This window comes from Osmia lignaria, chromosome 3 (assembly GCF_051020975.1).
Source record: "Osmia lignaria lignaria isolate PbOS001 chromosome 3, iyOsmLign1, whole genome shotgun sequence".
Classification (NCBI taxonomy): Eukaryota; Metazoa; Arthropoda; class Insecta; order Hymenoptera; family Megachilidae; genus Osmia; species Osmia lignaria.
In genome coordinates, this window is record NC_135034.1 from 6895110 (window position 1) to 6909366 (window position 14257).

The 14257-nt window shown below is 35.1% G+C and overlaps 1 protein-coding gene across 2 annotated transcripts in view; it reads left to right on the forward strand.

Annotated features, from left to right (window-relative positions):
• sick (sickie) overlaps positions 1-14257 on the forward strand; it is a 181638-nt gene that overhangs the window by 10313 nt on the left and 157068 nt on the right. For both annotated transcript variants that reach the window (XM_034326691.2, XM_076693414.1), the window contains exon 2: positions 3784-3879. In XM_034326691.2, the coding sequence (XP_034182582.2) occupies positions 3814-3879 (66 nt within the window). In that variant the 5' untranslated portion in view covers positions 3784-3813. The remainder of the gene's footprint in view (positions 1-3783; positions 3880-14257) is intronic.

The following is a 14257-nucleotide window of genomic DNA, read 5'->3' on the forward strand; positions in this document are numbered from 1 at the left end:
GTTTTATAATTTCATTTGATTATACGCAATGTGGCGTATTATTGATCTTAAAACGAGAAACGTGAATGCATGCCGATTTTAATTGTGCGAGTTTCGAAAGCGTCAGAAAATCTAGCATTACTGAAATTCCTGCTAATTGCTTCGTTATTGACGTTCGATGAAATAATGTAAATGTACATGGGGTACACGGTGGTTTTCGAACACAGTTAAACGCGTTGCAACCAAGTTGCAACTCTTTCATGCATGTACAAGTGAGTATGTAATTAACGTACTGGGGGTCTTGATCACCGTGGTTTAATGAGAATGACACTCGAGACGGAATATTTTACTTTTAGCCGTTTTGTTATTTCCCTGGCAAATTGTGCGTAACGATACCTCCTTGTTCCCTGTTGCAATTAATTGCAGTAATAGTGCAACTCGTTTAAAGCAACTGTTTCAATCCATTAAAGATCAGATATTCATTTAATTCCAATTTGTGGTTTACTTAATTTACGTATATAATTAGATTTGAATTTTTTTTTATTATAAAGATTTAAAATTGGAAACCATTTCCAAATTAAAAATTTCCAAATTAAGTTCATGGCAAGAAAGGAATTAGTATCATTTATAGAATGATACTTTCTGTTCAATTTTCAGATAATTTTTTCGAATACTTTTCTTTTAGTAATTTCATTTATTCAACGTTGAAAGTACTGATTACTTTCTCCAATTTTTAAACAATTATTAATTTGTAAAGAAATAGTGTTTATCACATTATTAGATTAATATTAGATGAAATTCGATTTTGTTCTTATTCAATTAAAGGAACATTAATATTGAATTTTATTTTCTTTAAATTTTAATATAAATGTTCTATTGATTGAATAAAAAGAAAATCAAATTTTTTCTAATATTAAATAGTTCAAAGATACAAATGTTACAATCAACTAAGGCTTTGCTGTTGAAAGGTTAAGTAACATTTAAAATGTTAAAAAATACGACTGCTGAAATAACCCCACATTATCCATTAAAGTATCCCATTTATATTCACCGAAATATTGACACGAATGGTGGCAATTTCCATTCCAACTACACCATTAGAATTCAGTAGCTCGAAAGGAACAAGAACCGAGTCCATTATCCGTTTTCTATTTCGTTGGAGCGCGCATCAATCGACAGATAAAGCCTTAAAACAAACGTTTTCCTCTTGGAGCCGGTACATCTGTCGATCGAAGAGAAGAATCGGAATTGTAGGCGGAAAAGAAAGGTTCGGTATAGGTAGGGGTAAGGTCGTTAGTTTCCGGTTCGGCGTACGCACTTCCATCGAGTCCCAAGCGGCAACCCCTCACGATGCACGGGGTCCCATGCTATCTAATGAGGCTCGACACTCGCCTACCCTGCCTCCCATGATACTCCACACCATAAAGTTCGAACACCGATGTTCGAACTGTTGAACACGCGCGCAAGCCGTACACACTGTCCAAAGTGCACTCGTATTTTAATACATCCTCTAGCAGGGAATATGTACTCTCTAATACACGTTTCTGGCAGTTCTGTTGGTTCAGCTTTGCTCTTACCACGTCTCATCCCCTCGAAACGTTTTACGGTTCCCGGATACATATTATAACGCCATAAATGGATTAATGGCATGCCGAAAGATTAGTTACGGCATCGGTTTTACGCTCCCGTGGGTGCTGGGCTAAAAGACGAACCACAGGACAGAAGCAATTATTAGGGTATTAGGAGGAAGAGAATATTATGGGATTTCATGGCTGTTTTGTATGCAACGTAAATACGGTTTTATTTTACCTGCATTTTTTTAAATTATTTAACACCTTATCGATGGCTGGATAAATACCGTGTCAAATTGGATATTGTTATTTAGAAGTAGGCCCATTTTATTTGGAAGAGTATCATTAATATTAACAATATTAATTCTTCGTCAATATTTTTAATCATTATGAATTATGTACAGTAATTAGTATGATGATTCTTTCTCAACTGGACAGTTTGTATTAGAATTAAATCAAACTATCAATGTTCCAAAATAAGTGCAACGATTTAATAATAATCAAAATACACGTAAAGATAAATTTTCTTTAAATATTAATTACAGTTGTGGTATGTTTTGGGGATGGAATTTTGAACGCCTGATTTCATATTTCGATTTGGGAATAATATTGGATGTGCTAATGAGTATTGACGAGAGAAAGGGTTACGAATAACATGTAACAGGTTCGTGGTGTAACGTGGAATCTGTGAATAGGTGGAATAACGATAGGTGAGTCCATTTGTCGCGTATTAACGATGTTTAGACTCACAGCCAGCGGGGACAACGCGATCGTCGTTAATCACGACAAATTCAGCGTGATTAATTATGCTTTTCGCTCGATTAGCTTTCCCGTATCGCGAGAGTGCTCCCTCTGTCTCTTTCTCGCGTCGAATTCACTCTCGTTCACTATGCTTTCCCTTTTTCCTCCTCTCTGCACTCTATCCTTCTTCCTACCCCCCCTGTCTTTCTCATCAACCCCTGTTTTCCCTCTTTTGTCAACGAATAATCGACGAACCGCATGTTTTGTTCGTCGATCAGAGACCCTCTGCGCTCGCGTTTCACCTTCGCTTTTTTACTCCAGTTGAAAGAGTCTTGAAGTACCGTGAAAAGCGCGGCTTTCTTTGAAACTTTACAAACGATTGATCCTCAGTCAATTGCTTTCGTTATTAATCGGATCTCTGTGGATTTAATGTTCTTCGGCGACGGGAACGTCTCCCTTTGCTATCAAGAACGATCAGTTCTTTTGTTTGAAACAAATATACGGTTCAATTTTAAGAGCTCTTCAAATATGGTGAATTTTTTTAAAAATTAATCGTCGTTCATAAAAAAGATTTGTGAAGACAAAAGCAATACTTAATGGAATTTTCAATGGTTCTAGCGTGGTAGTCAAAATGTTAAACGGTAATAAAGTTTTAGATCACAGCATTGATTTCATTATTTTATTAGCATTACCATTTCTTAATCTTCGGATGGCGGACCATGGAGAGAGGCATAATTTTAATTTAATTTTCTCTTTAATACAATTAATCGGCTAGGTGAAATATCGAACAATTCAGTAGTTACTCGCTCGAGAAGAATGTAGGAAAAACAAGATGGTTGTCGAAAAGGACGAGAAAGTTCGTCCCTTCGACCGGATGTGTCATTTGGTACCTGGGTCACGTAGCTCTTCGTATTGACAGGCCAACCAGCAAACCACGCACCCTCTGTGCTTCCCTTTGCTCCGGTTCTTGTTCAAGCTCGAACTTTATCCAGATCTTCTGTAACAATCCCTTCTCTTTATGCTTTTCTACAAGGTTATCGAAGTTATTAACTAAGGATCTTAGTTTTGGACGCTAAATTTTTCTATACCGAGTTGTGTAATAAAATAAAAACTTTAGTTCGTGTATTTTATGTGATATAAAAGAAAACGTATTTATTAAAAAAATTTCAGATATTGCTGCTTGAAAATGATAGTGGGACAACTAAAAAAATGTAAATTTTAGAGGAGAATCTTTTTAAAATTTATATTTCTGGAAACAGTAAATAAATTATTCGTTATCACTATTATTGTCAGTCACCTCTATTTGTTTAAAATTCATATAAAACTTGGAGTTTTGTTTCAATATGGTAATAAAAGCTAAAAACTTTCTATCATTGATATTTAAAAAATATTTCACCCTCAAAAAATTTTGTTCTTCACACTGTTCTTAATATATTTATATTGTTCTTTTAATGTACTGTTTAAAGTGTATGTGAATTTTCTTTGTTTCTAGAGTTTTTGGTATAGCAGATATGGTACAGCGATGAGCCTGCAGGCACAGGCTCAAGCCCAACGCCCTGCGAGGTACTCCCCTCAGGAGACCGTCAAGGTAAGGGAATATGTTAATATTGACCTCCAGAAGACTCTCGTTACATTGCCGCGGATAGGGCTGCAGGAGCGGAGAATTTTTCTAACTTCCAAGCCCTCATTTGGTGGGGAAAGGGAAGATTTTTAGTAGAATATGATAATGGAAGAGTGGCACAAGAATGTTTCAAAATCCGTGTAAATATTAAATCGCTTTCGTGGCAATATAACGAGAGTGTAGTGTATTAATTTTTAGTTACTGTCAGCTTATAAAGTGATAGCGGTTTAGCACTGCAACGTCTTAACCATTGAATAGCGAGATCTGGGTCAATGGTGACCCAAATTTACAAAGTGTATAGGGTATTAACTTAAAATGAGTTTTAATCCATGGCTTTCTCCATGGTCCATCCTCCGAGGGTTAATCATTATTTTAAAGTTGAAAATTACTTTAATAATTGCAATTACTATGACGTTTTAAAAATATATCCTCAATTAAAATAAAGAAAAGGCACCGAATTATCTTGGTAACTTAATTAGTAAAGTTAATTACTACATTATAGCCATGTGTCTAATTTGATCTGTAAATTTCAAGAATGCAATTATTTAAAAAAGAATATATTTGAGTTCAGAAAATTTCATAACAGGAAACAATACTGTCCCACATAAATTGCATTCGTTTTCCTCGGTAAGCTCAACGTAATTAACACGAGCACTCTCCTCGGTGATACCTTCACTAACGTTGACTACAATTCACTCCACTTCCCATTCATCATTGGGGTTAATCCTATACGTGTTTGGATGTACACGACCTTGTATTACTTCCTGCGTACTCTGAATTCTGGTTTTAGGGTGACTTGGGGGAAAAGAGTACACAATTTCGCGCTTGTAATTGCACGCGTGACAATGGAATTCCATTCTTCGTATACCCGGACGTTATAGCTGCAGCTGCAATAACATCAAATAATTGAACATTTATTTGTCGTATTTTACTGACAAAGAAATTGTTCTGTAATTATTTTTTCGCAGTAATTTTTGTATATATTTTTTAAATGTAGGAAATCTGAAATTTTAGAATTCTGAACTTTTAAAATTCCAGAATTTTGGAATCTTACAATTTTAGAATGGTGTAGATCTACATTATAGTCAATCCTGGTCCTTATTTAATTACTCCAATGATTTTAATTAAAGTATAGACAGTAAAGATATTGTTACAAATATTTCAGATATCACACGTTAATTTGTACTTCAAGAGATAATTACCTAATTAATCAATTTTCTACAAACACTGATTACTAGGCTCCTCACGCAATTGTGTGTGTTCATTTAATTTCAAAGCACAACATTTAGTTTCCGCTTGTCATTTAGCCGGAGAAAGTAGAATTTACTGAAATTACATTTCTTCTTTCCTACAGCTGTAACGCAATTAACAGAGGGATATTCTTTCGCGATAATGTCAGCCCGTTAACTACAATTTCACCCTTTCCCTTTACGTTAATCCGAAGTCCAGGTGGTTTTAATCCTCCATAGAATTCCGCAAAAAGTATCTACGTGCCTGTATTTCACTGATAAAAAATGTCCAATGTTTATACCTTTTTCCAAATTCCCATTTAATTTCTAAAATATCAGTAAAAAAAAAAAAATTAAAAATGTATTATTTTGTAAAGAATCGTAAGGTAGTACAACTAAAAAAGATCAGCTGACCCTTCTGACTCCCCCCATCTCGAATTTAATAAATCAAAAAGTTGTCTTTTAATAAAAGGTAATAAACGTTCTGATAATGTTGTTGGAAATAAACAGAAATGAAAACATCATGATGCTAGTAAAGTAGGATGAAAAAATTTCTTAACCCCCCATCGGGCAATTATGATCACACCATTGAGGTAGCCACTTGTAAAGTTAATGTTTATTGAAAAAAGAAAATGATAAGTCAACGGGTTATAATCAGCGGGTCACATACGCCACGCGGTTACAGGATGTTAGGACCTTTATTGCTTTCTAACTGCACATGACGAAAGAAGGGGAGCCGTATAGGAGATGGAAATTCCCCATAACAGAGCCAAGCTACCAAGCATAATTTTCCACGTGAATGCACCGCCGGCTCGTCGCTTTTTCTTAATGACTGTCTTAATTAATATCTCGCGAGTAGGTGCGGTCTCTCTACCCGAATACGACCTTGTTCCCTCCTCTCCTCGTTCAATGGATAATTTTCCGCGCGAATGCCCGAACTTCGTACTCGAACCAACCACCGAACGTTCGTTCCTTTTTTTCCAACCCCTGTTTCCGACATCGTCAGGGTGTCGAGGAGTTTTACAGTTAAAGTGTGCCTCGTTCGGATGACAAAATGCTAAAATGCTTTGTGCATTTTTATCGTACCATCATTGAGAATTTATTCTTATTGTTATGGAAAATTCTTTAACGAAATACAAAGAATTTTAAGAGAATTGTTAAAAGATTTAATGTTGATTGGTTTGAATATTAACATAAATTAGGTAAAGTTTAATTTTGAAAATAAGGGCAGTGTTAGTTTTTTCCTGTAATAAAATAAAAAGAGATTGGTTAATTCTTACCACAGACTGATTAACAAAAAGAAAAAAGACAAAATATTATTATTTTAAAGTAATTTAAATAGGAAAAAAAGCCATGAAACTTTTATTAAGCATTAATGAATTCTTAACTCTCAGACGGCGGACCATGAAGAGAACCTCGGTTTTAATTTAAGTTTTAACCCTTTCTTGGACGTAATTTTTTTTTCTGAGACCGCAAAAATTTCAATCTAACAATAATTAGTATTAAGTTAAATATTGCATTCAATTCGTGAGAAAAATAATTGACACCGTCTACGAAAGGGTTAAGAAAGTTTTACATGTGAAAACTCTTTTATAATTTTATAATTTGCAAATTATTGTTAGTTTTTAAAGTATGTATATTGCATAATACATATGACTGACTATAAATCAGATGTTCGACTTCCGGGGAGTTCTATTCAACCCGTAGGCGATTGAGCGAACAGCTGACGTTCAATCAGAAAGAGCCTCTCACACATACATAGAGTTCCTCGTATATACGCTTTTGCAAATACAAACACTATCAAACAGTAAGAGGTCATTCACTCTTGGGCCCTTCTCGTAACGTAACAAACGCTTGTGTAAATAATCTCCTACTATTCGATAATGCTTACATGTGTGCATACGCGTTTCTACATATGTTCGTTTGCGCGAATACAGGTATTAGTGAGCAGGTGATTAGTTTTTCGCACAGTTGCTTCAAGGTGCGTAATCCTTGACGTACAGTTTATGAATACTGTTAAAAACCAATTAATGAATATTGCTAATAAGAAAATTATGAATAATTTGCAAATAGTTTTTGAATAATTAGGTAAAGGTTTTTAATATTTTCATGTAGGATTATTTTAGAAATACGTTTATTTTTAAATATTATTACATTATTATTACCTTCTCCAATGTTCAAATTTAATTTCAAGTACGTTTTTTTTTATATAAATTAGTTTCATGTCTTAATATTGTTAAACAATCTCATTTACCTACAATTAATTAATGAATGACCAATCAACATAAATTAACAAACTAAAATTATAAATTTCCCTTCAGGATCCTTAATTTTATAAATGACATTTCAAATCTTAATTCAGATTCGATTACAACAGTAAAATAAAGGGTTACTAAGGATTAAGTAGAAAACGATTTCAATCGCCTGTTTTTCCGAGCGTTTTCTTTTCCAAGAGTAAACCTGTTAGCGAGGTTTAGCCGCCGCTAAACGGCCAAGCTTTTCCGCCAGTGGTTTTTCCCTTCTTTCGGACGTTAAGTCAGATAGACGAAGATGAAGAGATTTCGGGTGTCGAGAGAGCCACGCCCCGGCCATGAGGATGAGATGATACCATTTTGCAACCCTCCTGGTAGCTGCCAAAATCCCTCGGGCCCATCTCCGTCCCTCCGTTGCGTAGATAATTAAAGATACAACGCCTACCTCTCGCAGCAAAAGCGAGGAGGGCATTCTCTACTGCAGAACGGGTGAGAGGGCGTTAAATTGGCTTACGCGTGCAGAATCTTACCTCGCGTCCCGTACAACGCGTTTCGAGCGTGAAACTTAGAGGGCCTTCAAGATTCCATGGTGTTTTAGGAACATTCCTTCGTATGAGCCTTCTTTTGGTAAATTTACTGGAAACAGTTTGGAAGAGGTTTTGTTGTTTTACCTTGCAATCTCATGAATTTCGCATTGGATGAAATGGGAGATCTATTCAATTTTCCATATGAAATTGTAATTTTCTCTTTTATAAAATATCATTTTTAATCATTATTATTAACTTTATTATTTTGCTTAGAAATTTTAAAGAATAAATAGAAAAATACAATCGAATATCCAAAAATAAAAAATATCTCTGTATTGGAAAAATAAAATTGCAAATTTCCATTGAACTTCCTAACGGATAATTTCCAAACGACGAGTTAAGTAGCCAAAAGTTTGCTCGCTTTTACGTCGGTATACACCGTGCCGGAAGGAACAGTTTACGGATAGCGTAGCCACGCTTGGTAAGATCTCGCGGGCGTCGACGTAAAAGTTATTGCACGGGGGAGAAGAACGTAGGGTAGAAAGGCTACTTGAGGGTGCGTACCTTGTCTCGTGTGAACGCCCTTGAAGCGTATTTGCGCGGTCAGGCATCGATTAGCTATTCGAGGATCGACCTAACCATCGTTCCGGAATTGCCTCGGTATCTCAGCTTCTCTGCCCTCGACTCGCGTTCCTTGCAACATATTGAGTACACACGAGGCGAGGGAGGCTGCTTATCGCTGCCATTATCGATATCGAGGAATCTGATCCCAAATATTGCTGCTTGATCTCCTACTAACTTGTCTTTCCTTTCAGATCCACTTGTATTTTTCTAGGATCTGTTGATCTTCTCTTTGTGTGCAAATGTTTACAGGGGTGTACACCCCGTGTACTTGCAGTGTAAATATTTTAGTTGTCAAAATTCTGTTGATTTTTTAAAAGATAGGCACAAGAAAATTAAAAATTGAAACATTTTTATTAGCCTGGGGTATGTTGCAGGGGTGTTTTTTTGAATTGTGTACATAAAAGTAGGGAAGTCGAGGAATGCGAAGATAAGGTGGCTCCCCAAGTTTTTCGCGTTGCCGAATTTTCCACGTCCATGGCCACGTGGCACGATAAGCCTTTAATCGAAGATTAATATTACCGGGGTTGTTTGGTAAGACCTCCCCTGTCACGCATCGCGATTAAGGGTAGACCTTACGTGCCGCGAGCAACTCCTTCTTTTCTTCTTCTTCGTGCCTCGACTTTTTCTCCATTTACCTTTCACCATTACTTCTTACCTTCATCATAAATATTGAATATTATTGTATCCTCGATGTTTCCTTTTTGTATACGTTCACATTTTTCTTGGGTTATTCGGTGCTGGAGGTTTATGTATTCATATTCGTTTACCTATACTACTGCCACTATTACTTTTTAACGAATTTTGTTTTTATATTAGATTCAATCTTATAATGAATTATATACATTTATTTTGAATCAGTATATCGTGTATTAGTATAACAGCAATTTAGAAAAAAATAATATAATTTTTAATTATGTTCAAGTGTATCTTCGAGCAATTCAATGAACTTCAATTTAAAGGAATTAATTTGAAAAGTGTTTTCAGCAAAAAGTATACTTCACAACCATAACTTTATAAAATTCGAAGCGGAATAATAATCGCAAGAACCCTACGCATTTTTTTTTCCATCGAGTGGAATATCAATTCTATACAAGGTCGAGATAAAGTAAGAAAGTTTCGGTATCGCGATAGGCGAATAAAGGTAGTCATAAATCAAATGTCAGTATTAATTGCTGTATCAACACTAGGGAGAAACAGTTTACACATGCACCCTTTGGTGACTTATTAATTATTCCCTCTTTAAACGTCACATAAATCATCGCAATTAACGGTAAACGTATAATTGTAAGTCATACTCACGCGAAACCGGAACACCGGCGCGGGGATGTATAGTGTTAGGATATTATTGTCATTAGGAGCCATCGAATTTCGATCAAAGGCTTTCCGTGTCTCTAATGATCTGTCACTCGTTATCGTATTACCTTAGTCGAGGGTCGGAGGTATAGGGCACACAGGAAGGAAATTGAACTGATCGACCTGACGGTTAAGTTACGGCTAACTATCATGCACGAGAATCTTGTGTGTGGCTCTTGTGAAATTCGATATTCCTAAGTAACTGATAAAATTGTAAGGGAACGTATAAAAGTCCCTTTTTAATCCTCATATTCTTTGTAAATGAAAATTCATTTATTTTATATTTCTATAGCAAGTAAACGTTTGATTGTTTTCTGATTTGATGCATTTCTTTAAGCAGTTATTTTTATTAAATTTTAAGCTTTAGATTGATACACTGATGTGTCAATAAGTCATAGTTTGCTATGATTAGTAAACAATCGTCTTATATTAAACCGATTTCTAAAACATTTATATAGCAATTTTTGTCAATCTTTATACTTTAATTTGATGCGCCATAAGTGGTATTTTAAAATAATTTTATGTCATCAAATCGTGTCAGACTTTTCTATATTTTAAAAATTTCTCATTTGATGTGCAAACGAAAGGTGCTTATATTTTGAAAGATGAGGCATGTTAATCCATTCCTTGAACTTAACCAATGAAAATTTGAGTGTTTTGAATTTGATACTCTTCCCTCGAATCCCTGCAAAGTTAGACGGGGTTTGAAAGTTCTGAACTTGCTACCGAGTCTTCTACACCAGTTTCCCTCGCATACGAGACATTATTATGCATTGCCACGCGACCACCTACAACTTTAATGTTATTACAACTAGCGTAATATCCTAAAATGACAATATTATGCATAATACACGAAATTAGGATAAACTTATCTCGGTTTGATGTCACAGGGCAAATGAAAGTCAGCTTCTCGATTATTAACTTTCGGATGGCGGACCATGGAGAGAGGCCCAATTTTAATATAATTCTATATTTCACCTAATTTTTGAAACATTTCAAATCATTCTTCCAATATACGAAATTCTTTCGTTTTAGAACTGTGTTTGTCGATTTAATTTAGTTTCATTTACTTAGGATTACATTTCAAGAAGAATAAGAATCTAATTTTTATTTATACAAAATTTTGTTAGTTTTACATCAAACGCACTCGATTTGAAGTTTTAAAAAATTTCAAAAGTCCTCTAGCCTTTTTTCAATCGCTGTTTCCATTTTATTCTCACTTTCGTTGTAAGAATTGAGAATCAATACCGTCGGAGTTTCTGCAACTTTCTGCGAGGACTTTGGGGGTGGTAGAGCACCCGTGCCTCTAGAATTCAGGGGGTTTCAGGATATTTATGTGACAGCAGCTGTAACGTTTCAACCCCTGGGTAGGTTGGTAGGCTGGCTCAGGCCGTTTCAAATTCTAAGCCCCGCTGCCGCTTCTTTGGAGCATGCTGGGAAATAAGAAAGATTCCACGTGCTGTTCGACTCCAGCACCAGATCATTTTCTTAGGAATGTATCGGAGAATCTTACCTTTTTCTGTCACTAAATCACTACTCCAAGTAGATCATTCTTGTCCTGGTCTATTAACCTTTATCGTGCAATGATTTCCTGTGCTTTCATGTACAATCCTGTTTAAAAAGTTCTACGACATTTTAAATAAAATACGATAGGTTCATTTATTTATCAGTTTCTCTTTGTTGATCTTCGAAGTAATTCTAATTGTTTATGAATATTATCCATTTGGGCCAATACTTTTTACAGTTTTCAAAACACTGCTAATTAGTTTCATAAATTTTGTAATATTATTATTTAGTTTTTTTTTTTATTTCGTCGAGAATGATTTACAATTAGTATTTAGTAAATTATACATTCGTGTCAATACATTTCATTTTTTCCTCTATTTTGTGGTACTGGAGTGGTACAGAAAATTCTATAGATGCATTTATAACGTGGAACGTAATATCAGAGAATAACATACGCATTGGGCGGATTTTACGTGGACATACTACTGCTCATAATTTTTAATTAAAAGTAATAGGTAAAGGTAAGGTAATGGCGAATCCGTGTATTCCTTCGCATCATGGTATTTCTGTGCGACAAAGTTGCTATGGTCTTTTATCTCGAAAGCTGTGTCGTAATGGATTAAAGTTTTATTTTTAAATTTGGTTTTTCTACTATAATTATTATTAAAATTTTCTTTATATATTGGAAGAATCATTTTTAAAGGAACAGTGTAAAATTTAGAAAATGAAAGTAACATGGAATACAAAATTGAATTAAAATTGAAGCTCTCTCCATGGTTCGCCGTCTGAGGGTTAACTTTAAATTTTAATTTCACATCACTGGTGAGTTCTAACGTGTTAAGTATATAAAAACAGGAAAAAAGTCTATTAGTTATTATTTCTAATCAATCGTCATAGATGTTTAGATTCCAGTTAGTAGCTATGCCAAAGAATATTAAATCTAAGTAGTACGAGTCAATCGATGATCAGACACTTACCTTCAGCTACTTATTCCGTCCATTTCGATGTTTCTAGTCCATTACAATAATTTTGATTATTGTCTTTTATCACATAAGGACCTCGGTGCAAAAGTGCTTCAACTATATTTTTAAAAACAAACGATAAATACAGAAAATGGTATAAAATCCAAGTTTACTGAAAAGGAAAATAGTGTAGCTATTTTCTAATGCTATCAGCTATATTTATTGTTCCAATTTTCAAGTTCTAAATGAAAATAGTTGTTTAAAAAAGGAAAAATAACGTAACTTGTATTAATCAGCATGTTTTAAGGTTTCAAGGAATTCAGACATTTCTATAATAAAATAATATTTCAGAAACTTATTCTAACAAATAAACGTTATTTCTCAGAGTTAGATGCATTCTTTGAAATGAAATAACTATTTATTATTTATTATTTGAAATAATGTTTTTTCCAACATCGCTTCCCTTTTCCTTTCTCCCTCAACCCTTATTTTGTAACATAGTATCACGCATACCGCTACTAATACTCGCTTTGCTAAACTTTGGAGAACTCGCATGCAGACCATTTTTTGCCCTTCTGTCCCTTTCAGGACGAGGGTGATTCGATAACTCACACGTGTCTGTAATCGCTAAAAACGACGAAACAAGTTTTCATTAGTTCTAAACGGTTTTTCTCCTTGATCGTTCAATCGATAATCGTGTAAATGAACTAATAATTGTTAAATTGAATAGTTTTCTATTTCGTTTCATTTTAACCAGCCAGTCTTCAATACTCGCGTTTCCTTTCCCCTTTGTTCGCGTGTTAACGACCGTCGAAGAACACGGAATGAAAAATTGAATATTATAGCGGCAGATAAACACCCTAAGGAATTAAGAATCGTGATTAATTAATCCGACTTTCGACGTACACGCGCGTGAGCGCAATCTTGTTCAAACAATTAGTCTTTTTGCGGGACGTTGAAGTATGCGATATCTTTGAAACGTTCGTGAAATAAAGAACAGAATACGCATGTTCGCGTTGATAACATGTTTTCGTGGAATTAGATGAAATAGTGTGATAGAAAAACAGGGGGTTGTTTTCTTATTGTGCATCGTCAAAATTGTTTTTTCTTTGTTTTTATAAAAAAATGATTTAATCGTGCAATTTATTAAAAGAAATAATAATATTGATTAACATTTGACAGGCACTAATTTATTTAATTATTATTAATACAATGAGTAAGTTTATTTAAAATATCCAAGGTACATAGCAAAATCCGTAACCACCGAATTAATACGATTCCTCTGGCTACCAAGTAGAGAGGTAAGCGAAAGGGTACGCGTGAAATGGAAAAGAGCGAAACGAGGGAAAAAAAGGTAGAAGAAGCACGCGGAGAGCGTTCTCCCCTTGAAACTTTAAAGTCAACTTTCGCTTTTCCAACGTCGATCCGCGTTGCCAGTGCCTTCATTCTCGACCTGCCGTTCTCCATTCCCCTATCTCCACCAGTCAAGGTAATACTCGGCCGCAATAAACGCGGCTCACCGACAAAACTTTCCCCAGCCTGGGACGCGCATGATCTAACGGCCACGTGGGAAAATCTACCCCCTCGCTTCGTGCCGTTTTGTCGACGTGAAAATGTGATATTTCTGGGGGTGGAGGGTGCATCGTTTCGTGTTGTTCCATGAAACAACAACGTTTACTCTTCGCTCGTCTGCTTGTTGTTGTACAGCACAGATTTGATTGGGGAAATAAATCACTATTTATCGATGTATCAATAGGGTACAGGATCCTTTCCTTCTCTAATTTAAACTTTTCGTTTTCTGTTCTATGAAATAAACCCTCAACCCTTAAACAGTAAAGCCAGGATCAATCGTGATCTTGCAGAAATCTAAAGTTAAATTGAATAATTTTTAA